This window comes from Bombina bombina, chromosome 6 (genome assembly GCF_027579735.1).
Source record: "Bombina bombina isolate aBomBom1 chromosome 6, aBomBom1.pri, whole genome shotgun sequence".
NCBI classification, from domain to species: domain Eukaryota; kingdom Metazoa; phylum Chordata; class Amphibia; order Anura; family Bombinatoridae; genus Bombina; species Bombina bombina.
In genome coordinates, this window is record NC_069504.1 from 900496512 (window position 1) to 900517504 (window position 20993).

At 38.9% G+C, this 20993-nt stretch overlaps 2 protein-coding genes across 2 annotated transcripts in view; one reads left to right on the forward strand and one right to left on the reverse strand.

Annotated features, from left to right (window-relative positions):
* IQCH (IQ motif containing H) overlaps window positions 1–933 on the reverse strand; it is a 369607-nt gene extending 368674 nt beyond the window's left edge. The window contains exon 1 of the mRNA XM_053719577.1: window positions 773–933. Coding sequence (XP_053575552.1) covers window positions 773–823 — 51 coding nt within the window. The 5' untranslated portion in view covers window positions 824–933. The remainder of the gene's footprint in view (window positions 1–772) is intronic.
* Window positions 932–20993, forward strand: part of AAGAB (alpha and gamma adaptin binding protein) — a 149886-nt gene continuing 129824 nt past the window's right edge. The window contains exon 1 of the mRNA XM_053718519.1: window positions 932–1093. Coding sequence (XP_053574494.1) covers window positions 949–1093 — 145 coding nt within the window. The 5' untranslated portion in view covers window positions 932–948. The remainder of the gene's footprint in view (window positions 1094–20993) is intronic.

The window sequence follows — 20993 nt, forward strand, 5'->3', positions numbered from 1 at the left end:
ACAGTTAGACAGTACTAGTTCATGTGTGTCATATAGATAACATTGTGCTCCCTCCCGTGGACTTATTTAGGAGTCGGCACTGATAGGCTAAACTGCATGTCTGTCAAAAGCACTGAGATAAGGGAGAAGTCTGCAGAGGCTTAGATACAAGGTAATCACAGATATAAAACATATACCGTATTAATATAGCTGTGTTAGTTATGCAAAACTGGGGAATGGGTAATAAAGGGATTATCTATCTTTTTAAACAACACAAATTCTGGTGTAGACTGTCCCTTTAATGTCTTTACTCCCATTGTGCAAAATGGATATGAAAGTCAAAATTAAACTTGTGTGATTCAGATAGAGCATACAATATTAAGATACTTTTAAATTAACTTTATTTTTTAAATGTGCTTTATTTTCTTGGTATTGGTTGTTGAAAAAAATATATACATATCCTACTCTACTGGAAGATGGCTAGTGATTGGTGGCTGTACAGATTTATCTTTAGAGATTGGCTCACCAGATGTGTTCAGTTCAGCTAGCTCTCAGTAGTGCATTGCTGTTCCTGTGTCAAATCTGTCGGTTCCTTACCTTAGTCTCACATATTTTCTTCAAAAAATAAGGTGGCAACCCTATTGCACAAGGTTGTATAAGAAATCGTATCTGGGTGAGCAATATGTTTTAGTTCATTTGCTCCAGAAAAAAAGCGATATATTTAAATATGAATAGTGGCATACAGAATCTGTTTATGTACATTTGTGAAAGCTTACGAAACAAATAACTATACCTGTACTAGAAGGCGACCCACCGGGTCCGTGCCCCCTGAGAATCCTGCCATGATGAAGCCTTCCTAAAGTAAGAACCCTTTTGCGCTGTCATGGAAACAGGACGCGCTGAGCACAGAGTGGGCGGGCTCGTTATCCGGATACTGACGCCAGTACTGGCGGAAGGGAGGGCGTTACTATGAGGAAGTTGGGTAGTTGCCATGCGAAAGTGTGTCCCAGCTGGAGCGCGGAAGAGGCCTTGGTAGGAGCAGCTATGGCCACCCTTCCCTGTGCACTTCTTACGAGCTGCGCGTCCGGGTTTATAGAAGAGGATCTGGTAACGCGTAAGTCGAATTCATTAGTAATGAGAATTCATATAACATTAGTGACTACAGTGACGCATTACTGTGGTACGGGGGAAGATTACCTGGCGGTACATTGGGTATGTGTGTGCTCAGCTGTCATCTGATGAGATATTTAAGTGTAAAAACATGGCTGATGGCTGTCAACAGAGTACTTGTTAAAGAGGCACGAAGCAAAACAGAACGTACCAACAAAAAAATTACAAACGCGCACACCCAACACAAATGTAAAATGAATAGTAAAGGGGACCTCACGTTGCATACCACGGTATACATCATATCTGGTCAGAGGCGTTTGTAGGCAGGGACAAGCTTCCAGAAGCTTAGAGAAAAAAAAAAATAACCTTGATATGCCTCTAATGTAAAAAGCCTATACATAATCTGATGATTTGGTCCTGTCCATGCGAGACATAGATGTTCTATGCAGACATCCCAACCTGCGGGCGAAGGTTCGGCATTATGTTTACCATAACGCAAAGCTAAGTATTTTATAAATTAAAGTGCCCCTGTTTTTAAGATTATTTGATACTGGTGATTAATTATTAAACTTTACATTCACTTTAACCTTTATTCATTTACCATAACAATTACAAAACAGGAACCATTAAAACATAGTAAAATATAAATATTCCTAGTCCATATAAGCATAGTGTGAGAAGCCCATAAACACACATTACATCACAACAGAAACCCAAATTAGGACAGTTTCAGGTAACCCACTAACATGAAACCACCAACTCAAAAGATCCCTAACAATCTAACTTTTACGTGACTATTAAAGGGACAGTCTCATCAAAATTAAACTTTCATGATTCATATAGGGAATGTAATTTTAAACAACTTTCCAATTTACTTTTATCATAAAATTTGCTTTGTTCTTTTGGTATTCTTAGTTGAAAGCTAAACCTAGGTAAGCTCAAATGCTAATTTCTAAGTCCTTGAAGACCGCCTCTTTTCTGAATGCATTTGACAGTTTTAACAACTAGAGGGTGTTTGTTCACATGTGCCATATAGATATTTGCTCACGCCTGTGGAGTTACTAATAAGAGGGCACTGATTGGCTAAAATGCAAGTCAGTCAAAAGAACTAAAATAATGGGGCAGTCGGCAGAGGCTTTAGATGTAAGGTAATCACAGAGGTAAAAAGTATCTTAAAGTGGCATAAGACATTTTTTTATATATATATATATATATATATATATATATATATATATATATATATATATATATATATATATATATATATATATATATTCAAAGGTGGATACAGCGCCTATATGTCCAATATACTGATGTGGTATGTGAGGAATAAAAGATGGGAAAAAGCAAATAAGAACATAGAAAATAAAAGAAAAAATAAAAGAAAAATATATATATATTAAAATAAAATAACAATAAAAAGTCCAGCTAAAAATAGCATATAAAATATATGAACTCTGAAACGATGTTCATATGAGTCCTAGAAGTAATATAAATCGTAGTGAATCTCCAGATGTAGTGGTTGTATAGATATAGTTGGTATATAATACCCTTACCAGATCTTACCTCAATCGAATGAGGTAAGTATGCCGCACTGGGGGTATATATAGATGATTGGGTTTCCTCCTTGTATCCTGCTTGTGATGTTCGTTGACCTCTTGGAGTATGCAGGGATATGCCTCTGATGATGAATAGATCCCTTGTACTTCCTATGGATTCATGGTTGGCCTCTTGGAGTGCTCTTTCTGCTCTGGTATTAACTTTCTACTTTTCCCATTAGGCAGTGTAGATCATGACATAAATAGAATAGCACATAATTTAGATCCCAATCAGTAACCTTGATGCTTTCAGCAAACATAAAGTGTCTTTAAATCCAGAGTAGTCCCAGTTGGCAAATCAGATCACAAACAGCAGACTTGATAGTTTAAGTAAATGAAAAGTAAATGAAAAGTGTATTTAAAACCAGAGAGCAAATCCAGCATTATATTTAGATCCCAAACAGTAGTCTTGATGTTTTCAGCATGCACAAAAAGACTCTAAATCCAAAGGTAAAATAGATTTAAGGAGGTAATCCAACATTAGGTTGGAGGTTGGATTACCTCCTTAAATCTATTTTACCTTTGGATTTAGAGTCTTTTTGTGCATGCTGAAAACATCAAGACTACTGTTTGGGATCTAAATATAATGCTGGATTTGCTCTCTGGTTTTAAATACACTTTTCATTTACTTAAACTATCAAGTCTGCTGTTTGTGATCTGATTTGCCAACTGGGACTACTCTGGATTTAAAGACACTTTATGTTTGCTGAAAGCATCAAGGTTACTGATTGGGATCTAAATTATGTGCTATTCTATTTATGTCATGATCTACACTGCCTAATGGGAAAAGTAGAAAGTTAATACCAGAGCAGAAAGAGCACTCCAAGAGGCCAACCACGAATCCATAGGAAGTACAAGGGATCTATTCATCATCAGAGGCATATCCCTGCATACTCCAAGAGGTCAACGAACATCACAAGCAGGATACAAGGAGGAAACCCAATCATCTATATATACCCCCAGTGCGGCATACTTACCTCATTCGATTGAGGTAAGATCTGGTAAGGGTATTATATACCAACTATATCTATACAACCACTACATCTGGAGATTCACTACGATTTATATTACTTCTAGGACTCATATGAACATCGTTTCAGAGTTCATATATTTTATATGCTATTTTTAGCTGGACTTTTTATTGTTATTTTATTTTAATATATATATATTTTTCTTTTATTTTTTCTTTTATTTTCTATGTTCTTATTTGCTTTTTCCCATCTTTTATTCCTCACATACCACATCAGTATATTGGACATATAGGCGCTGTATCCACCTTTGAATATATATTCTCTTTTACTGTCTAGGGCTTCACAACCCTCCCAGTATATGTCCTATATAGCTGCCACTATTTCCTATACACCTTTTGACCAGCGCCCACAACAGAGTATCACTTGTGTCAACTCAGTTCACTGAGGAGACACATTTTACTTATTTCTACATATATATATATATATATATATATTTTTTAGTTTTGAAAAAGCTTTATTGAAATAACTTAAAACATTTACAAGCAGAGAATAAAACACAACATAAGTCTGTTGGCACTCATCGAAATCCCCGTGTTTCAGTTCTTACATTTGTTGTGGGTTAAACAAAATAATACAATAAGAAATGGACTAGAAAGGCCATCAAACAAGAATTATCAATATTGGTTACATAGAGAATTGTCAATATGAATTTTGCAAGTGTTTAGCAGGACATAAAGAAAAAGAAGCATAGACAAACGAAGGAAAGGAAGAGGAAAGAAAAAGAAGAGAAGAGGTCAAATACACGTGTTCCTGAGTGAAGTGAAATAAAGTTCGCTGAGGGATATTAAAATTACAGTATGGGCTTACCCCTATCAAGGGTGTTAGGTTATCTTGCGTCCTCCTGGTAATTAGCTGCGGGGTCTGGATTCCCATAGGAAGAGAATCTCGCAATAGAAATCCAATTGGTTAATGGAGAAGTAATGAAACCTCTCTAGTCGTATATTTAACGAAAGCTGAGCAAGTCACTCGTCAGTCGTAGGAGTAATCTCCTGTTTCCATTTCCGAGGAATGACTTGCTTAGCACTATTCAATGCAATGTGTAGAAGCCTAGTGTGGGCCTTAGATTGCATTTTGGGAATATCATGGAAGAGTAAAACTACTGGATCTAGAGGAATGTCGCGTCCTAGGAGTTTGCTAATTTCCTTAGTTATGGAGCACCAAAAAGGCTGAATACTAGGACATGACCACCAAATATGGTACATGGAACCCTCTTGGTTGCACTTCCTCCAGCATCTGTTAGATGTCAGGGGAAAGATGTATTGTAGGCGTTGCGGGGTCAAATACCATCTCATTAAGAATTTATAATTGACTTCCAGCAGGGAGGCCGAGTGAGAAGATTTGGCTATGTTGTGGAAAATTTTATTCCATTCCTCTACTGATACTTGCCCCGCAAGGTCTTTTTGCCATTTTTGTGTGTAAGAAGGAAGGTGGTCTGTTGGAGGTGAGTTCAGAATAGCATACAAAAGAGATATAGTATGGGCTGGTTGGTGAGGTGCACTACAGAGTTGTTCAAATCTAGTGCGAGTACGCACCAGATCCTGTTTGTTTTTATGAGTGTTGATAAAATGTGTCAGCTGATTATATCTTAGCCAGGTAGCGAAGAAGTCGTTCTCCAAGTTTTGCATTTGTGTCATTGGGATTATTTTTGTTGCCTCCGTCAACAGACCGGGAGAAGTCCATGGATGTCTAGTTTTAAATTGTTTGGTGGAGAATTCCCCACCAAGAAGTCAGGATTGGAGAGTGATGGTGTGAGAGGGGATGGGATACTAGAGAACGAGGTGTTTTTCTGTATCTGTCTAGACCAGGGGTGTCAAACTCATTTTAGTTGCGGGCCATTTTCCATACATGTACAACTCACGTGGGCCGCACACTGCCTACATATCTTGTCATTGCTAAACAGTGCAGTGGCATTTGCTATAACTGTATACATTTCAAAAGATTGTGTTCTGTAACTCCTAATTAACTTACTCTGGCTTGAGGAAATGTGCTCTAATGCTTTTAAGAAGGTGAGACACACGCTCCATGTGCGACCCACTGTTTATAATAGTGATAGACATACCTGTTGTACATAATATAAAATAAATACATAGAAATATATATAAAGTATGTGATTTTAGTTAAAGAGAAAATGATGGAAAGGAATGGACAGAAATGATGTGGGAAATCAGTGCTACCATAGTAATGAACTGCATGTGTTGAAGAAATCATTATTCACTTATCTGTCTTTTTCTTTTTAATAACGTATGTTTTAATGTATGTGCATCCCTAACAGTAAGCGCACTCGCTCTTTAAGTAATAAGCATATTATAATTAATATTTTTCATGGAGGTGGCGTGGGCCGCACAAAATTAGGTTGAGGGCCGCATGAGGCCCGCGGGTCGCAAGTTTGACACCCCTGGTCTAGACCATACCTGAAAAGTTTATTTTATAATGGGATAGTTTTGGATTGTAGAAGGTCGGTGTTCAGAGGGAAGCCAACAATAGCTCCCTAGTTGGGGTATCCCCGTTAAGTCGTGTTCCAGGGAGACCCAGGCTTTAGATGAAGTTGCCGACTGGTAACACCAATCAACAATCCTCTGAAGGATAGTGGCATCTTTGTATTTCTGGAGATTTGGTACACCTAGCCCTCCCCTAGTTGGATGCAGATATAGTGTTGTTTTAGATATCCTTGGTGGTCTTTTACGTCATATGTAAGAGTTAGTGATGGACTGTAGTGTAGGGAGGAAGTGATTAGGAAGTGGGATAGGGACTGTTTGGAAGATATATAAAAGTTTAGGTAACAAATTCATTTTTACCACATTAATCCTTCCTATCCAAGTAATTGATTTAGGGAGCCAAGATGCAATAAATGAGTTGAATTCGTGTATAAATCTTTCATAGCTATATTTGAACAGGTCATGTAGGTTAGGTGATAAATGTACGCCTAAGTACTTTAACGTTTTGGTTTGAATCTGATATGGATAATCAACTTCTAATCGTTTACATTCTGCCAGAGACATTTCCATTGGAAGTAATTCCGATTTGGAAGAGTTTATTGCGTAGTTTGAGACTCTCCCGTATTGGGCCAAAATTAGGCGAGCTGCAGGGAGGGATTTAGTTGGGTTGGTAAGGGAAAGCAGTAAGTCGTCCGCAAACAATGTAGCTTTGTATTGTGTCTGGTTAATCTGCAGACCACTCACCTCCGAGCTGCCCCTAAGCTTGATTGCAAAAAATTTCCATAGAGAGTACAAATAATATGGGGGAAAGAGGGCACCCCTGTCTCGTCCCATTCTTAATATGAAATGAGCCGGACAGGATACCATTCACTTTAACTTTGGCTGTTGGGCCCACATAAAGTGCAAAGATTTTGGAGATAAATTCCTCTGGGATACCGAATTTCTGGAGGGTGAGTTTTAAAAAGGTCCAATCCAACCTGTCAAAGGCCTTTTCAGCATCTGTTGACAGGAGGATTGAAGGGGTTTTATGTAAAGAAACAAATTGCATAAGTTGCAGCACACGCATGGTGTTGTCCCTGGCCTCTCGACCAGGTACAAAGCCTGCCTGATCCACATGAATCAGCAAAGGGAGGACTGCATTGAATCTATTTGCCAAAACTTTGGCGTAAATTTTTAAATCAACATTCAGGAGGCAGATAGGTCGGAAGTGAGCTGGCTGGTCTGGGGATTTGCCTGGTTTGGGCAATACTGTTATAAAAGCCTCCAACATGTTCGAGGACATCAGCTCATTTTGGTCTATAGACTGGAACAGGGTAAGGAGGTGGGGAATTAAAATATGTTTGAAGGTTTTGAAATATAAGCCTGTATACCCATCTGGTCCTGGGCTTTTCCCTGGCTTCAGAGTTTTTATTGCTTTTTCTATTTCTTAGGCATCTATTGGTTTTTGGAGGAATTCTACCATATCTGTTTGTAAGACTGGGGTTGAAAGCTGTTGTAGATATGAGGAGCATACGTGTTCATGTACCAAAGTTTTCCTGTTGGGAAATAAATCATAGAGCTTTGCATAATATAGTCTAAACAATTCCGCTATAGAGGTTGAATCCTCTATATTTTGATTTGCGTCATTTAGTAAATGGTGTACATTAGAAGAGTTTTGTTTTTGTCTGAGTGCCCTCGCTAACATTCTACCTGGTTTATTTCCTTCTGTAAAAACGTTTTGTTTAAGATAAAATGCTTGTTCTTGTGATTTAATATGTAGCATGTTGTTTCTCAGTTCTGAGTTTTAATAGTTTCCTCAGAGTCTCTTCGTTTGAGGGATCAAGCTTGTGTTCATGCTCCACTTCTAAGAGAGCAGCTGCGAGTTGTGTGTATTTTTCCCTATATTGTTTAGTTTTATGCCCTTTAATTTTAATGAGTTCTCCCCTAAGAACACATTTATGAGTTTTCCATACTACCCTAGTGTTAGTATCCGGTGTCAAATTCTCCTGAAAAAAGTTTGTAAGTGTCTTTTCTAAGTGTTGTATGCTAATTGGGTCAGATAGAATAGAGTTGTCCAACCACCATAGAAATGGCTTAACTGGAGCAGAGGGCCATCTGAATTTGCTAATGACTGCAGAATGATCGGACCAAGTTACAACTAACAAGTAATTGTAAATAGACTTACAAGTCAGGATAGGTAACTTAAATCTGTGAGGAAAATTCCACTAATAGTGCCCTAGCAGAGTTAAAGCTAGATTTGTATTTAATTAGAAAAAATGTTGTTTCTCCATTCATACACTAAAGTTTATTAAGTCTATATTTTAACCACACATACATTTAGCAAGAGCTAAAAATTAAAAACACTGCACCCAAGTTGAGCTATGATTTTTAAATTAATCTGGAATCAGCGTCAAAGGTATTTTGACGCTGATTCCAGATTAATTTAAAAATCATAGCTCAACTTGGGTGCAGTGTTTTTAATTTTTAGCTCTTGCTAAATGTATGTGTGGTTAAAATATAGACTTAATAAACTTTAGTGTATGAATGGAGAAACAACATTTTTTCTAATTAAATACAAATCTAGCTTTAACTCTGCTAGGGCACTATTAGTGGAATTTTCCTCACAGATTTAAGTTACCTATCCTTACTTGTAAGTCTATTTACAATTACTTGTTAGTTGTATCCTGCTCTTAACTCTAAATCTGTGGCAGGAGGTATTGGTGGTTAGGAGATCACAAAACTCAAATTGGGCTATTCGCCCTTAACCACTAAAATCTCCTGTGCATAACATATTCTGCCCTACCCCCACCTACTCTTACTTTAAATTGATCGGACCAAGTGGTTGATGAGATCCTGGAGGATTCTAGGAGACTTAGGAACAAATGATCTACTAAAATAAAATCTAATCGGGAATATGATTTATTCGGGTTTGAAAAGAAAGTGTAATCCCTAATGTGTGGGTGTGAAATTCTCCATGTGTCATGGAGTGTAAGAAGGCGTAAATTTTACCATATGGATTTCAGAGATTTTTGGGGAATAAGAATATTTGGATTGGAACTATCTATCGATGGGTCAAGAGGGATATTAAAGTCCCCAGCTACTAATAGGGGGCCTGTTGTGAAAGGGATAGTCATATTAGTATTATTTTGAAAAAATTGCCTTTGTTTTGTGTTAGGGACATAAATGTTGATCAGCGTGATTGGCCTTCCAAATAGAAGGCCCTTCAGGCCAAGGTATCTCCCTTCTTTATCTGCTTCTATACTGTGGAGCTGAAATGGTACTGAGTTATGGAAAAGGATACTAACCCCATTTATTTTTTTGTCAGGGTGACTGTTATGATAGTGTTGGGTATAGTGAGGTGAGAAATATTTAGGTTCAAAGTTTTTCCTAAAGTGCGTCTCTTGTAAAAATAAAATGTCACACTTTTTTAGTTTTATATCACGTAAGGCCATAGAACGTTTGTGTGGTACGTTAAACCCTTTCACATTTTGGGTCATAAATGTTAGCGAATGTCCCTTTATATCAACCATATTGAGCTGTAAAAAATTTGTAGATACAATGAATACCCCTGCAAGCGCCATATATAACACATGTAAGACCAATATTTAGAAAAGAAAAAGAAAGTGGGAGATTGAGAGAAAGGACAGTAATAAGCAATTTGTAAGATATACATACTGAGAGAGAAATCTCTAATTGTAGGATTCAAAGATGGAATCCAAAAACTAGTGAGATACATTGTGTTTTAAACAACAACAAAAAAACTGGGGAGATATCCCCGTCTGACCTATAGCTCTAACACAAACCAATATCATTAGAGCATAACAAGTCTATATTAACTAAACTGTACTATGGTTCAGTGATTCAACTGCGCAGTGAACTCTGAGCAGCAGCCTCTAAAATAGTTAGAGGGGAAAAGGGAGCAACCAAACATTGATAACAACAAATTAGCTAAAAGTAAATAACAATAAGTAACTAACTACTAGATTCGTTTCGGAGCTAGAATGATTAAATCTATAAGTATTAAATAATGGAGCAACTGACCAATTGTTAAAGTCCACACATCTTTATGGGGAAAGGGGATACGTAGAACCTGGTAAGTCAATAACCCCGTTTAATCAAAAGTGTTCATATAGAGTCAGTTGAAATCTGGAGTGACTCAGGTTTGCAAATTTAACAAATATCAACAGGGTATAAAGGTTTTAAAGAGATATAACCAGTATAGTCAATATAAGTGGGTAATCGTGCTTTTATCTTACCACTCAGTGATTTTTACCCCACGATCTCCAGGAAGACTATAAGGGGCAGAGGTACCTTCCCACAAGTACCATCAGGTTAGCTATGTATTTCGTGGTGATGAACAGCTAACTGGCACAAACATTTCAAAATAGGCCTAACTTGAACTTTTAGCCAGTAAAAATCAGAATGTTGAACTGAATAACATAAACACCACATCTCCACCATGGAAGGAGACACAGTAATTCTTCTAAAATCTGTTACCCCTTGCTGTGAAGAGTGTTCATGGGGGTTCTACTGTTTCCTGAGAAGGACCAGAATGAGCAGGTCTAAGTCTTTTGGCTGGCACTGTTTGCCATTTTGTTCTTTGAGGCTTTGAGACATCTTTCTGAGTTGTTCACGTGATCCTGAAGATATAATGGGTTCAAGTGGTGGATCGATATGTAGGTCTGCACAAAAGCTTTCTGTCTCCAGGACATCATTGCATACGAACCTTTGACCTTGTCTGATGACCTGGACCAAGCATGGGAAACCCCACCGATATGCAATGTTTAAGTTCCTTAAATGTGCTGTGAGGTGGTTGAATTTCCTCCGTCTTAGCAAGGTTCTTGGGGCCAAATCAGCAAAAATTTGGATGTTGCTATCCTGAAAATTAATAGATCTCTGTTTGCGTGCAAGTTGTGAGACTTCTTCTTTCTGGGAATAATCTTTAAATTTTAAAATGACGTCCCTAGGTTTCTTTGGATCCAGTGATTTGGGGCGCAATGCCCTATGGGCTCTATCAAATTGAATGGGTTGGTCGTACGGGGCCCCTTTAATGTGTGTAAAGAGCTCCTGCAGGTATTGATGAGGTGATAACTGATTCCGGTACTCCCCGGATTCTAAGATTTTGACGCCTTTCCCTGTTCTCTAAGTCCTCAAGCTTATCGTGAAGCTGCATAATGGAGGTTTCCTGACCTTTTAGTTGTTGCTGCAAAATAGATATTTCCTCCTGGTTGCTTTCTTGAACCTCCTCAAGGTATTCAACCTTGTTTCGTATTTCATTAATGTCTTTTCTGAGGCCTGAGATTTCTTCTTTAATGCAGCTGCGTACTTGTGACAATAATGTTGTGAAGTCTTTTTTAGATGGCAAAGATTCCAACAAGGTTTGAGATATAAAGACCATATTATCTGTGCAGGTTTCTTCATCTTCTGAGTCTGATGGTGCTTTTGGATTATGGGGTACAGTTGGCACCTCCACCTGGGCTCCATTATCATGCAGTTTAAAGAAGGTGTTGACCGAAGGCGTTTTATGAGCTGGATGCTTATGCCCCCTTTCTGCCTTATTAGTATTCTTTTTAGGCGACATATTCTTGCAAGAATAAAAGACAGGATAAAAAAAGGATAAAAAAAAAATTTGATCTTTGCTGCAGCTATTCCATAACCTCCACTGAGGTCCTGTAATTAATTAGTGAGAGTAGGAGAAGGGCTATTCTTCTTGATAAGAATCCAAGAGAGTATCCCTATATTACATAAATGTGCAGTAATATATCAGTCTCTAATGAAGTAGTGGGGAAGTAGGTTAAAGGCTCTGTATAACTTTAATCAGTGTGCTATCATTTGCAGATTAGTAGATTCTTTGCTCTAACTTTCAGCACAGCTGCCACTTCTCCCCCCCCCCCCCATATTCCTGCAGCTTTTGAGTATAAGGGGATAGTAGAAAGAGAAACAAAAGCACCATGTTTTCAGTTTAGTGATTTTAACTAGATGGATTATGGCTTAATACTTGCGGTTTGCTGCGTTGTTTTATTTTTCTATAGTGGTATAGATTTTCAGTTAGGTTCTCATCCTCCACTTCTCCTGCGGTTTTCCTGTGTTTTACAGTCTCATGACGGCAGGAGAACTGCTCTAGTGCTGTATACCATCTGGGCTCCAGTGTAGGTGAAGCTGTGCAATGTCCGGTAGGCCTCAGACCATTTCACATGGTTCCGTGAGAGATCCGTTATTGGAGCACCCGGGAACCTACCCCAAGAAGTTTGGTGCGATTTGGTGCCCAAATGAGGGAGATTTTGACCTTTGAGTCAGACAGGGCTTTTAGAGCTCACTCAGAGTGCAGCCATCTTACTCGGCAGCCGGCTCCGCCCCCTATATATTTTTATTTTATTGAGGAGCAGGTTCAAATACATAAAAGAACAGGAGAATGACATAAGACATGAAGCCAGTTATACAACAGGGACTGGCGGAGAAGCTAATCACAAGACTCGTACAGTGTTGAGTAAAGTAAACAGCAAATCAAATTAGTGCGGTTATTTTCACCTAAATCAAGAACTCTGCACCTCAAAGTTTTTCATATGAACTATAATAGACAATGTCTTATGCAGCTAGATCTAAAGGGTAACATCATTGATAAGAACAGTTCCAAAAGTATCAGTAGTGGAGTGAGGGGTCAGGGTTTAGCATGAACAATAAGGTGTGTAGGAAAAAAAAAAATAGATGCAGCAGATAGGGGTCTAAATCAGTCAGGGTATTTCTCAACCCCTGGGGACCAGGTCTCTTGGTAGAAGTCCACTTTGTCTAGGATTCTATGTGAGTGGAGTTCCATCTGTTTGATATAATGGACTGTAGTAAGAACTTGAGATATAAGGGGTGGGTCTTTGTGTTTCCACATTCTGGCAATCGTTAGTTTGGTGGCCATAAGGAGGTATATTACTAGGGCTTCTCTAGAGTGCTTTAAATTTGGAGTGTGCATATGGAGTAGGGATATCTCTAGTTTAAATGGAAGGGCGATGTTTAATGAGTTAAGTATTCTGAAAAGCTTCTGCCAGAGCGGTTGGATCCTGGGGCAAGCCCACCATATATGTAGGAAGGTCCCCAGTTGTCCACAGTCTCTCCAACACAGGGGGGGTTGAGTGCCATATATCCTATACAGAGTAGAGGGAACCAGGTTCCATCAAACTAGAATTTTATACTGTAGCGCCCAAAGAGTAGCAAAGTGTAGAAGTTTTTTTAGTTATAGTGATACGTGCGTGCCATGTATCGGTGTCGGCCACAAATTCTATCTCCCTTTCCCAAGCTCTGTGTTGGGCTATTTTATGAAGTGTGGTGGGTTCAAGGAGGAGATTGTAGTGAAAAGAGAGGGCATGCATAAGGCCTTTTCCTTGGATCCATATATTCTCCCATTTCGTTGGTGTTAAGTTTTTCCCCAGGTATCCCCATGATTTCAGCCATGTGCGGAGGCCGAAGGCTTCAAAATATAGAGAGGAGGGTACTTCGAATTTTGCGCAAAACTATGAATGGGTGATCCATTGGCCAAGGTCATAGATATCCATGGCCAACACGGGAGGGAGACCTTGCCAGGACATGAGATGAGAGTCCGGGAGACAATAGAGGGCACCACTCAGAGAGAGCGCCGGGTAGGGGTGTGGGGCCAGATCTGGGTTGTGTCTCGTTTGACTCCAAAACTTAAGGGCATCTGAGATTATTAGGGGTATATTGGTTAGTTTTGGTGAGGGGGGATCCACAAGAGGTCAGAAAGGGTGAGTCCTAACGGGAGTACCGATGTTTCTGTATCAAACCACCGAGGGTGGTCATCTGTAAGACTCCAGCTACATAGATGTGATAGTCTAGCTGCGGTATAATATAGTATAACGTTGGGGAGGGCCAGGCCCCCATGTGTAAGTGGCCTCTGAAGTGTGGTTCTAGATGTTCTAGGTCTATTACTTCTCCAAATATAAGCAGTAATAAGACTTTGTAGCTTGTTCAGCAAGGGTCTGGGAATGTTATAGGGGATGCACCGAAATAAGTAAGTAAGTTTGGGGATAAAAGACATCTTTATCGCGGCTATTCTCCCTGTCCATGAGATCTCCCTCTACTCCCACCCATAAGACTTTTGAGTTATGTGCATATTATAAAAGGGTCAACTGAGGTTAAATAGTGTTAAAATATTTATAAGATGCTTTTTTTTTTTTTAATAAAATATCCAAAAATCTGCAAAATTACTTACTTTAGTGTTGCCAAGTGCAGGCTGCTCCACCCCCTTATCAGTGTCCTACTCCAAACCTTGTGATATGATATAACAAAGTGTGCATGTGAGGATATTACTTATTCAAGCAAGGGTGGGTTGAGGAGGGACAGCAGGTACTGCTTTTGTTTGTTACCAAGAGGCTTTCTCATTTCCATGGGGTTAATGGCACATGCTTTGTGAAAGCTTCAGCATTATACTGTGCACTACTTTAGTCAGGTGTCATGTGATTGCCACCTTCCGTGCACAAGTGCATTCTGCAGAAGCTATGGCCTGGATAGCACCTTCCATATGTGGAAATGCCCAGGGGGGAGCTTGCTGCAAACAAAACTATGCCTGATCTAAAGGGGTTAATTGGGGTTAAAACAGAAACCATTTTACAGCTAAACTTTGGCTGCAATATATATTTAGAAACTTATGTTCATATTGTTTTATGTCCCTTTAATATAACCATGTTGGTTATGCAAAACTGGGGAATTGTAAATAAAGGGATAAAATATCTTTTTAAACAATGCATTTTCTGGTGTTTACTGTCCCTTTATTGCTCACCACAAAGCCACAAATGGGACTACTAGCTGCTCTGTCGGTGGAAATTGTGATAGTTATATTAAAAAGTAAAGGGACTCTTGCACTAAAGACTGGAAAACAAAATAAATCAAATTCTGCAAGCTAAAATTACAAGCTAATTTTACTTATGATTTAATGGTTCCTGTTTTGGAATTTTTATTGTAAATGAATAATGTTTTTTTTATTTTCCTATGCTTCCTTACTATAAGAGATTGATATAAAAATGAATCCACTCGCTGACGAGGCCCATAGAGGCTGAAACGTACATCTGGGGTTTGTTTTCTCTTGTTCAAAGGAGATTTGCCTGGTATTTCGGTGCTGGACTGCCATTTGGCAGGGTCAGACTGATATGCTACAGGAGATATTACCCTTGTGAAAGGCTTAGTGTGCAGAAAGAGTTTGTACCCTGGGAGTAAGGAGGGTCTAAGCAAGGAAATATTTCCAGCTTCAGTTCTAAGCATAGTTGAATGCATCTGTTTTTTTCTGTGTTTATAAAAATGAATTCCTAAGCGAGTAATAAGCATTTCTTTTCTCTTGATATGTGTTACTTTTGACGTTTAGCACCCCGACTAGTTAACAGTTTCTTGTGCTATACAGAGTTGGTTAAATTGTTTCTGTTTTTCCTTCTTCTATAAAGTTTAAAATACTTAAGTGTCAGGTGTTCTATAGAAAAAAGAGCTATCTTGAGGAGATTTGCTACCTCGACATGCGCATGCTCAGAATTACATAATCGCACCACACATATGTTAAAAAGGAATGTGTAAAATCTGATTTTATAATGAGCAGCCTGCGCACAAAGGTAGTAGTAAATCTTGACAAGCAAACTGATGTAGTGCTTTCATGTGGCTATGGACGTATGCATGCGCAGTTGAATTTCTCAGCAAATTTTGACAGTCGTATTTGTTAATATACGGCTAGATTATGAGTTTTGCGTTATGAGGGGTGCGGTGCTAACTTGCACGTTATTGTCACCGCTCACTTACCTACAGCGCTGGTATTACAGGTTTTCCTAAACCCGGCGTTATTAGGCAAGAAGTGAGCGTAGAGCAAAATTGTGCTCCATACTGCACTCCAATACAAGCGCTGCTTAAGTCAGCGGTGAGCTGGTTTTACGTGCTCGTGCACGATTTCCCCATAGACATCAATGGGGAGAGCCGCTGAAAAAAAGCCTAACGCCTGCAATAAAGCAGCCTTAAGCTCCGTGACGCAGCCCCATTGATTCCTATGGGGAAACTAAATTTATGTTTACAGCTAACACCCTATCATGAACCCCGAGTCTAAACACCCCTAATCTTACACTTATTAACCCCTAATCTGCCGCTCCGGACATCGCAGACACCTACATTATACTTATTAACCCCTAATCTGCTGCCCCCAATATCGCTGACACCTACATTATATTTATTAACCCCTAATCTCCCGCCCCCAATGTCGCCGCAACCTTCCTACACTTATTAACCCCTAATCTCCCGCCACTATAATAAACATTAACCCCTAAACCGCAGCACTCCCCCATCACAAACACTAGTTAAATATTATTAACCCTTAATCTGCCGCCCCTAACATCGCCGCCAACTATTGATCCAATCAGCCAATAAGATTGAGCTTGCATTCTATTGGCTCTTCCAATCAGCCAATAGAATGCGAGCTCAATCCTATTGGCTGATTGCATCAGCCAATAGGAATTTTTCGCCTTTAATTCCGATTGGCTGATAGAATTCTATCAGCCAATCGGAATTCAAGGGACGCCATCTTGGATGATGTCATTTAAAGGAACCTTCATTCTTCGTTAGATGTCGGAAGAAGAGGATGCTCCGTGCCGAATGTCTTGAAGATGGACCCGCTCCACGCCGGATGGATGAAGACTTCTACCGTCTGGAGGACCACTTCTCCCGGCTTCATTGAGGACTTCTCCCGGCTTCATTGAGGACTTCTCCCGGCTTCGTTGAGGACTTCTCCCGGCTTCGTTGAGGATGGATGTCCGGTCTTCAAAACTGTAAGTGGATCTTCAGGGGTTAGTGTTAGTTTTTTGTTTTTTTTAAGGGTTTATTGGTTGGGTTTTATTTTTAGGTTAGGGTTTGGGCAGCAATAGAGCTAAATGCCCTTTTAATGGCAATGCCCATCCAAATGCCCTTTTCAGGGCAATGGGGAGCTTAGGTTTTTTTAGTTAGGATTTTATTTGGGGGTTGGTTGTGTGGGTTGGTTGTATTTTTTTTTTTAAGGTAAAAGAGCTGATTTCTTTGGGGCAATGCCCTGCAAAAGGCCCTTTTTAAGGGCTATTGGTAGTGTAGTTTAGGCTAGGTTTTTATTTTATTTTTGATAGGGCTATTAGATTAGGTGTAATTAGTTTAAATATCTTATTTTGTGAAATTTAGTGTTTTGTTTTATTTTTGTAATTTAGGTAATTGTATTTAATTTATGTAATTTATTTGTTCTGTAATGTTAGGTGTTAGTGTAACTCAGGTTAGGTTTTATTTTACAGGTAAATTTGTATTTATTTTAGCTAGGTAGTTAGTAAATAGTTAACTATTTAGTAACTATTCTACCTAGTTAAAATAAATACAAACTTGCCTGTAAAATAAAAATAAACCCTAAGCTAGATACAATGTAACTATTAGTTATATTGTAGCTAGCTTAGGGTTTATTTTATAGGTAAGTATTTAGTTTTAAATAGGAATTATTTAGGTAATGATAGTAGGTTTTATTTAGATTTATTTGAATTATATTTAAGTTAGGGGGTGTTAGGCTTAGGGTTAGACTTAGGTTTAGGGGTTAATAAATTTAGTATAGTGGCGGCAACGTTGGGGACGGCAGATTAGGGGCTAATAAATGTAGGTAGGTGGCGGCGATGTTAGGGGCGGCAGATTAGGGGTTAATAATATTTAACTAGTGTTTGCGATGCGGGAGTTTGGCAGGTTTAGGGGTTAATATGTTTATTATAGTGGCGGCAATGTCGGGAGCGGCAGATTAGTGGTTAATAATTTTATTTTAGTGTTTGCGATGCGGGTGGGCCTCGGTTTAGGGGTTAATAGGTAGTTTATGGGTGTTAGTGTACTTTTTAGCACTTGGCACTAGCTCTGACATTTTTGCGCAGATGGCATTGTTGTGGACATGTCACAACTTCTATATGACTCTGGGGTATGTGCATCCCTGTTAGTGGTGTGTTAGAGTAAATGGGAGCAATGTCACATTGTCTGTACCACACTTAGTTTAGTAATCCTGTTCACAGATTGTGTATGAATGACACCTTGGGATTGTCAGAGATGCTCACAACTATATTTCATAACATTACCCGGGAAGTAGATTCTGTGATTGTTGCAAGGGCTCTTACTGGGAATTGTATAGATAACATTGCACTCCCGTGGAGTCATTTATGAGTCAACAGGGATTGGCCAAAATGCAAGTCTGTCAACAGAACATAAATAACGGGTTAGTCTGCAGAGGCTTAGATACATGGTAATCAAAGAGCTTAAAAGTATGTTAAAGGGACAGTCAACACCAGAATTTTTGTTCTTTAAAAAGAAAGATAATCCCTTTTATTACCCATTTCCCAGTTTTGCATAACCAACACTGTTATAGAAATACACTTTTTACCTCTTTGATTACCTTGTATCTATGCCTCTGCAAACTGCCCCCTTATTTCAGTTCTTTTGACAGACTTGCATTTTAGCCAGTCAGTGCTCACTCCAGGGTAAATTCATGTGCAGGATCTCAATGTTATCTATATGAAACGCATGAATTAATGCCCTCTAGTGGTCAAAATGCATTCAGATTAGAGGCAATCTTCAAGGTCTAAGAAATTAGCATACAGGTGAAACTCGAAAAATTAGAATATCATGCAAAAGTTAATTTATTTCACTAATGCAACTTAAAAGGTGAAACTAATATATGAGATAGACTCATTAGATGCAAAGCAAGATAGTTCAAGCCGTGATTTGTCATAATTGTGATGATTATGGCTTACAGCTCATGAAAACCCCAAATCCACAATCTCAGAAAATTAGAATATTACATGCAATCAATAAAACAAGGATTGTACATAGAACAATATCGGACCTCTGAAAAGTATAAGCATGCATACTGTATGTACTCAGTACTTGGTTTGGGTCCCTTTTGCAGCAATTACTGCCTCAATGCGGCGTGGCATGGAAGCTATCAGCCTGTGGCACTGCTGAGGTGTTATGGAAGACCAGCTCTTCTGCATTGTTCGGTCTCATGTCTCTAATCTTTCTCTTGGCAATGTCCCATAGATTCTTTCTGGGGTTCAGGTCAGGCGAGTTTGCTGGCCAATCAAGCACAGTAATCCCACGGTCATTGAACCAGGTTTTGGTGCTTTTGACAGTGTGGGCAGGTGCCAAGTCCTGCTGGAAAATGAAGTCAGCATCCCCATAGAGCTAGTCTGCGGAAGGAAGCATGAAGTGCTCCAAAATCTCCTGGTAGACGGCTGCGTTGACCCTGGACTTAATGAAGCACAGTGGACCAACACCAGCAGATTACATGGCTCCCCAAATCAACACAGACTGTGGAAACTTCACACTGTAATTCAAGCATCTTGCAGTGTGTGCCTCTCCATTCTTCCTCCATACTCTGGGTCCTTGGTTTCCAAATGAGATGCAAAATTTGCTCTCATCAGAAAAGAGGACTTTGGACCACTGAGCAACAGATCAGGTCTGTTTTTCTTTACCCCAGGTAAGATGCTGAATACGACATTTGAAGCCCATGTCCACGATCCGTCTGTGTGTGGTGGCTCTTGATGCACTGACTCCAGCCTCAGTCCACTCCTTGTGAAAGTCCCCAACACTTTTGAATGGCTTTTTCCTGACAATCCTCTCCAGGCTGCGGTCATCCCTGCTGCTTGTGCACCTTTTTCTTCCACACTTTTCCCTTCCACATAACTTTCTATTAATGTGCTTTGATACAGCACTTTGGTAACATCCAACTTCTTTTGCAATTACCTTTTGAGGCTTTCCCTCCTTATGGAGGGTGTCATTGATGGTTTTCTGCACAACTGTCAGGTCAGCAGTCTTTTCCTTGATTGTGATTCCTACTGAACCAGACTGAGAGACCATTTAAAGGCTCAGGCACCCTTTGCAGGTGTTATGGCTTAATTAGCTGATTAGAGTGGGACACTTTGAGCCTTGAATATTGCACCTTTTCACAATATTCTAATTTTCTGAGATTGTGGATTTGGGGTTTTCATGAGCTGTAAGCCATAATCACAATTATGACAAATCACGGCTTGAACTATCTTGCTTTGCATCTAATGAGTCTATCTCATATATTAGTTTCACATTTTAAGTTGCATTAGTGAAATAAATGAACTTTTGCACGATATTCAAATTTTTCGAGTTTCACTTGTATGAACCTCCTTTCAACTAAGAATACCAAGAGAACTAAGCAAAATTGGTGATAAAAGTAAATTGGAAAATTGTTTAAAATTACATTACCTATTTAAATCATGAAAGTTTTTTTTTTTTTTTATGGACTTGACTGTCCCAGTGTTGGTTATGCAAAACTGTGTAATAGTAAATAAAGGGATTATCTATCTTTTTAAACAGTAACATTTTTGGTGTTTACTGTCCCTTTAATGTAAGCTAAGACTTTAAGATGACTAATGTGTAGACTGTTCCTTTAAGGTGATTTAGCACTGATTAATCTTGGTTACAAAGAATTATTTGCCTATTATGATTGTTTATGCAAAACTGATAATACATCTTTTAAAAGCAAGTGGCGCCATATAAGTTTAGGGAAAAAGGGAGGGAAAAGTAAACAAAATCTTGCATAAATTGCCTTAAAGTATTAACCCAAGCCTCCCTGGGAGAAATTGGAACAGACACATTTTTTTAGATGTATTTTACATCAAAATGCTGCAAAATAAATACTTAAAGTGAATGTAAATTTTGATGCTAAAGTGCCCGGTTTTTAAAACTTTGATTAAAAACAGGGGCACTTTAATTCATCAATATTTTCATTTCACTCCTGTTGTGAAAATAAACTTACTTTTTAATCTTCACAGCAGCTCCAGCTTCCTCCACCTGTTTCAAAGCCTCTTCCTGGGTCT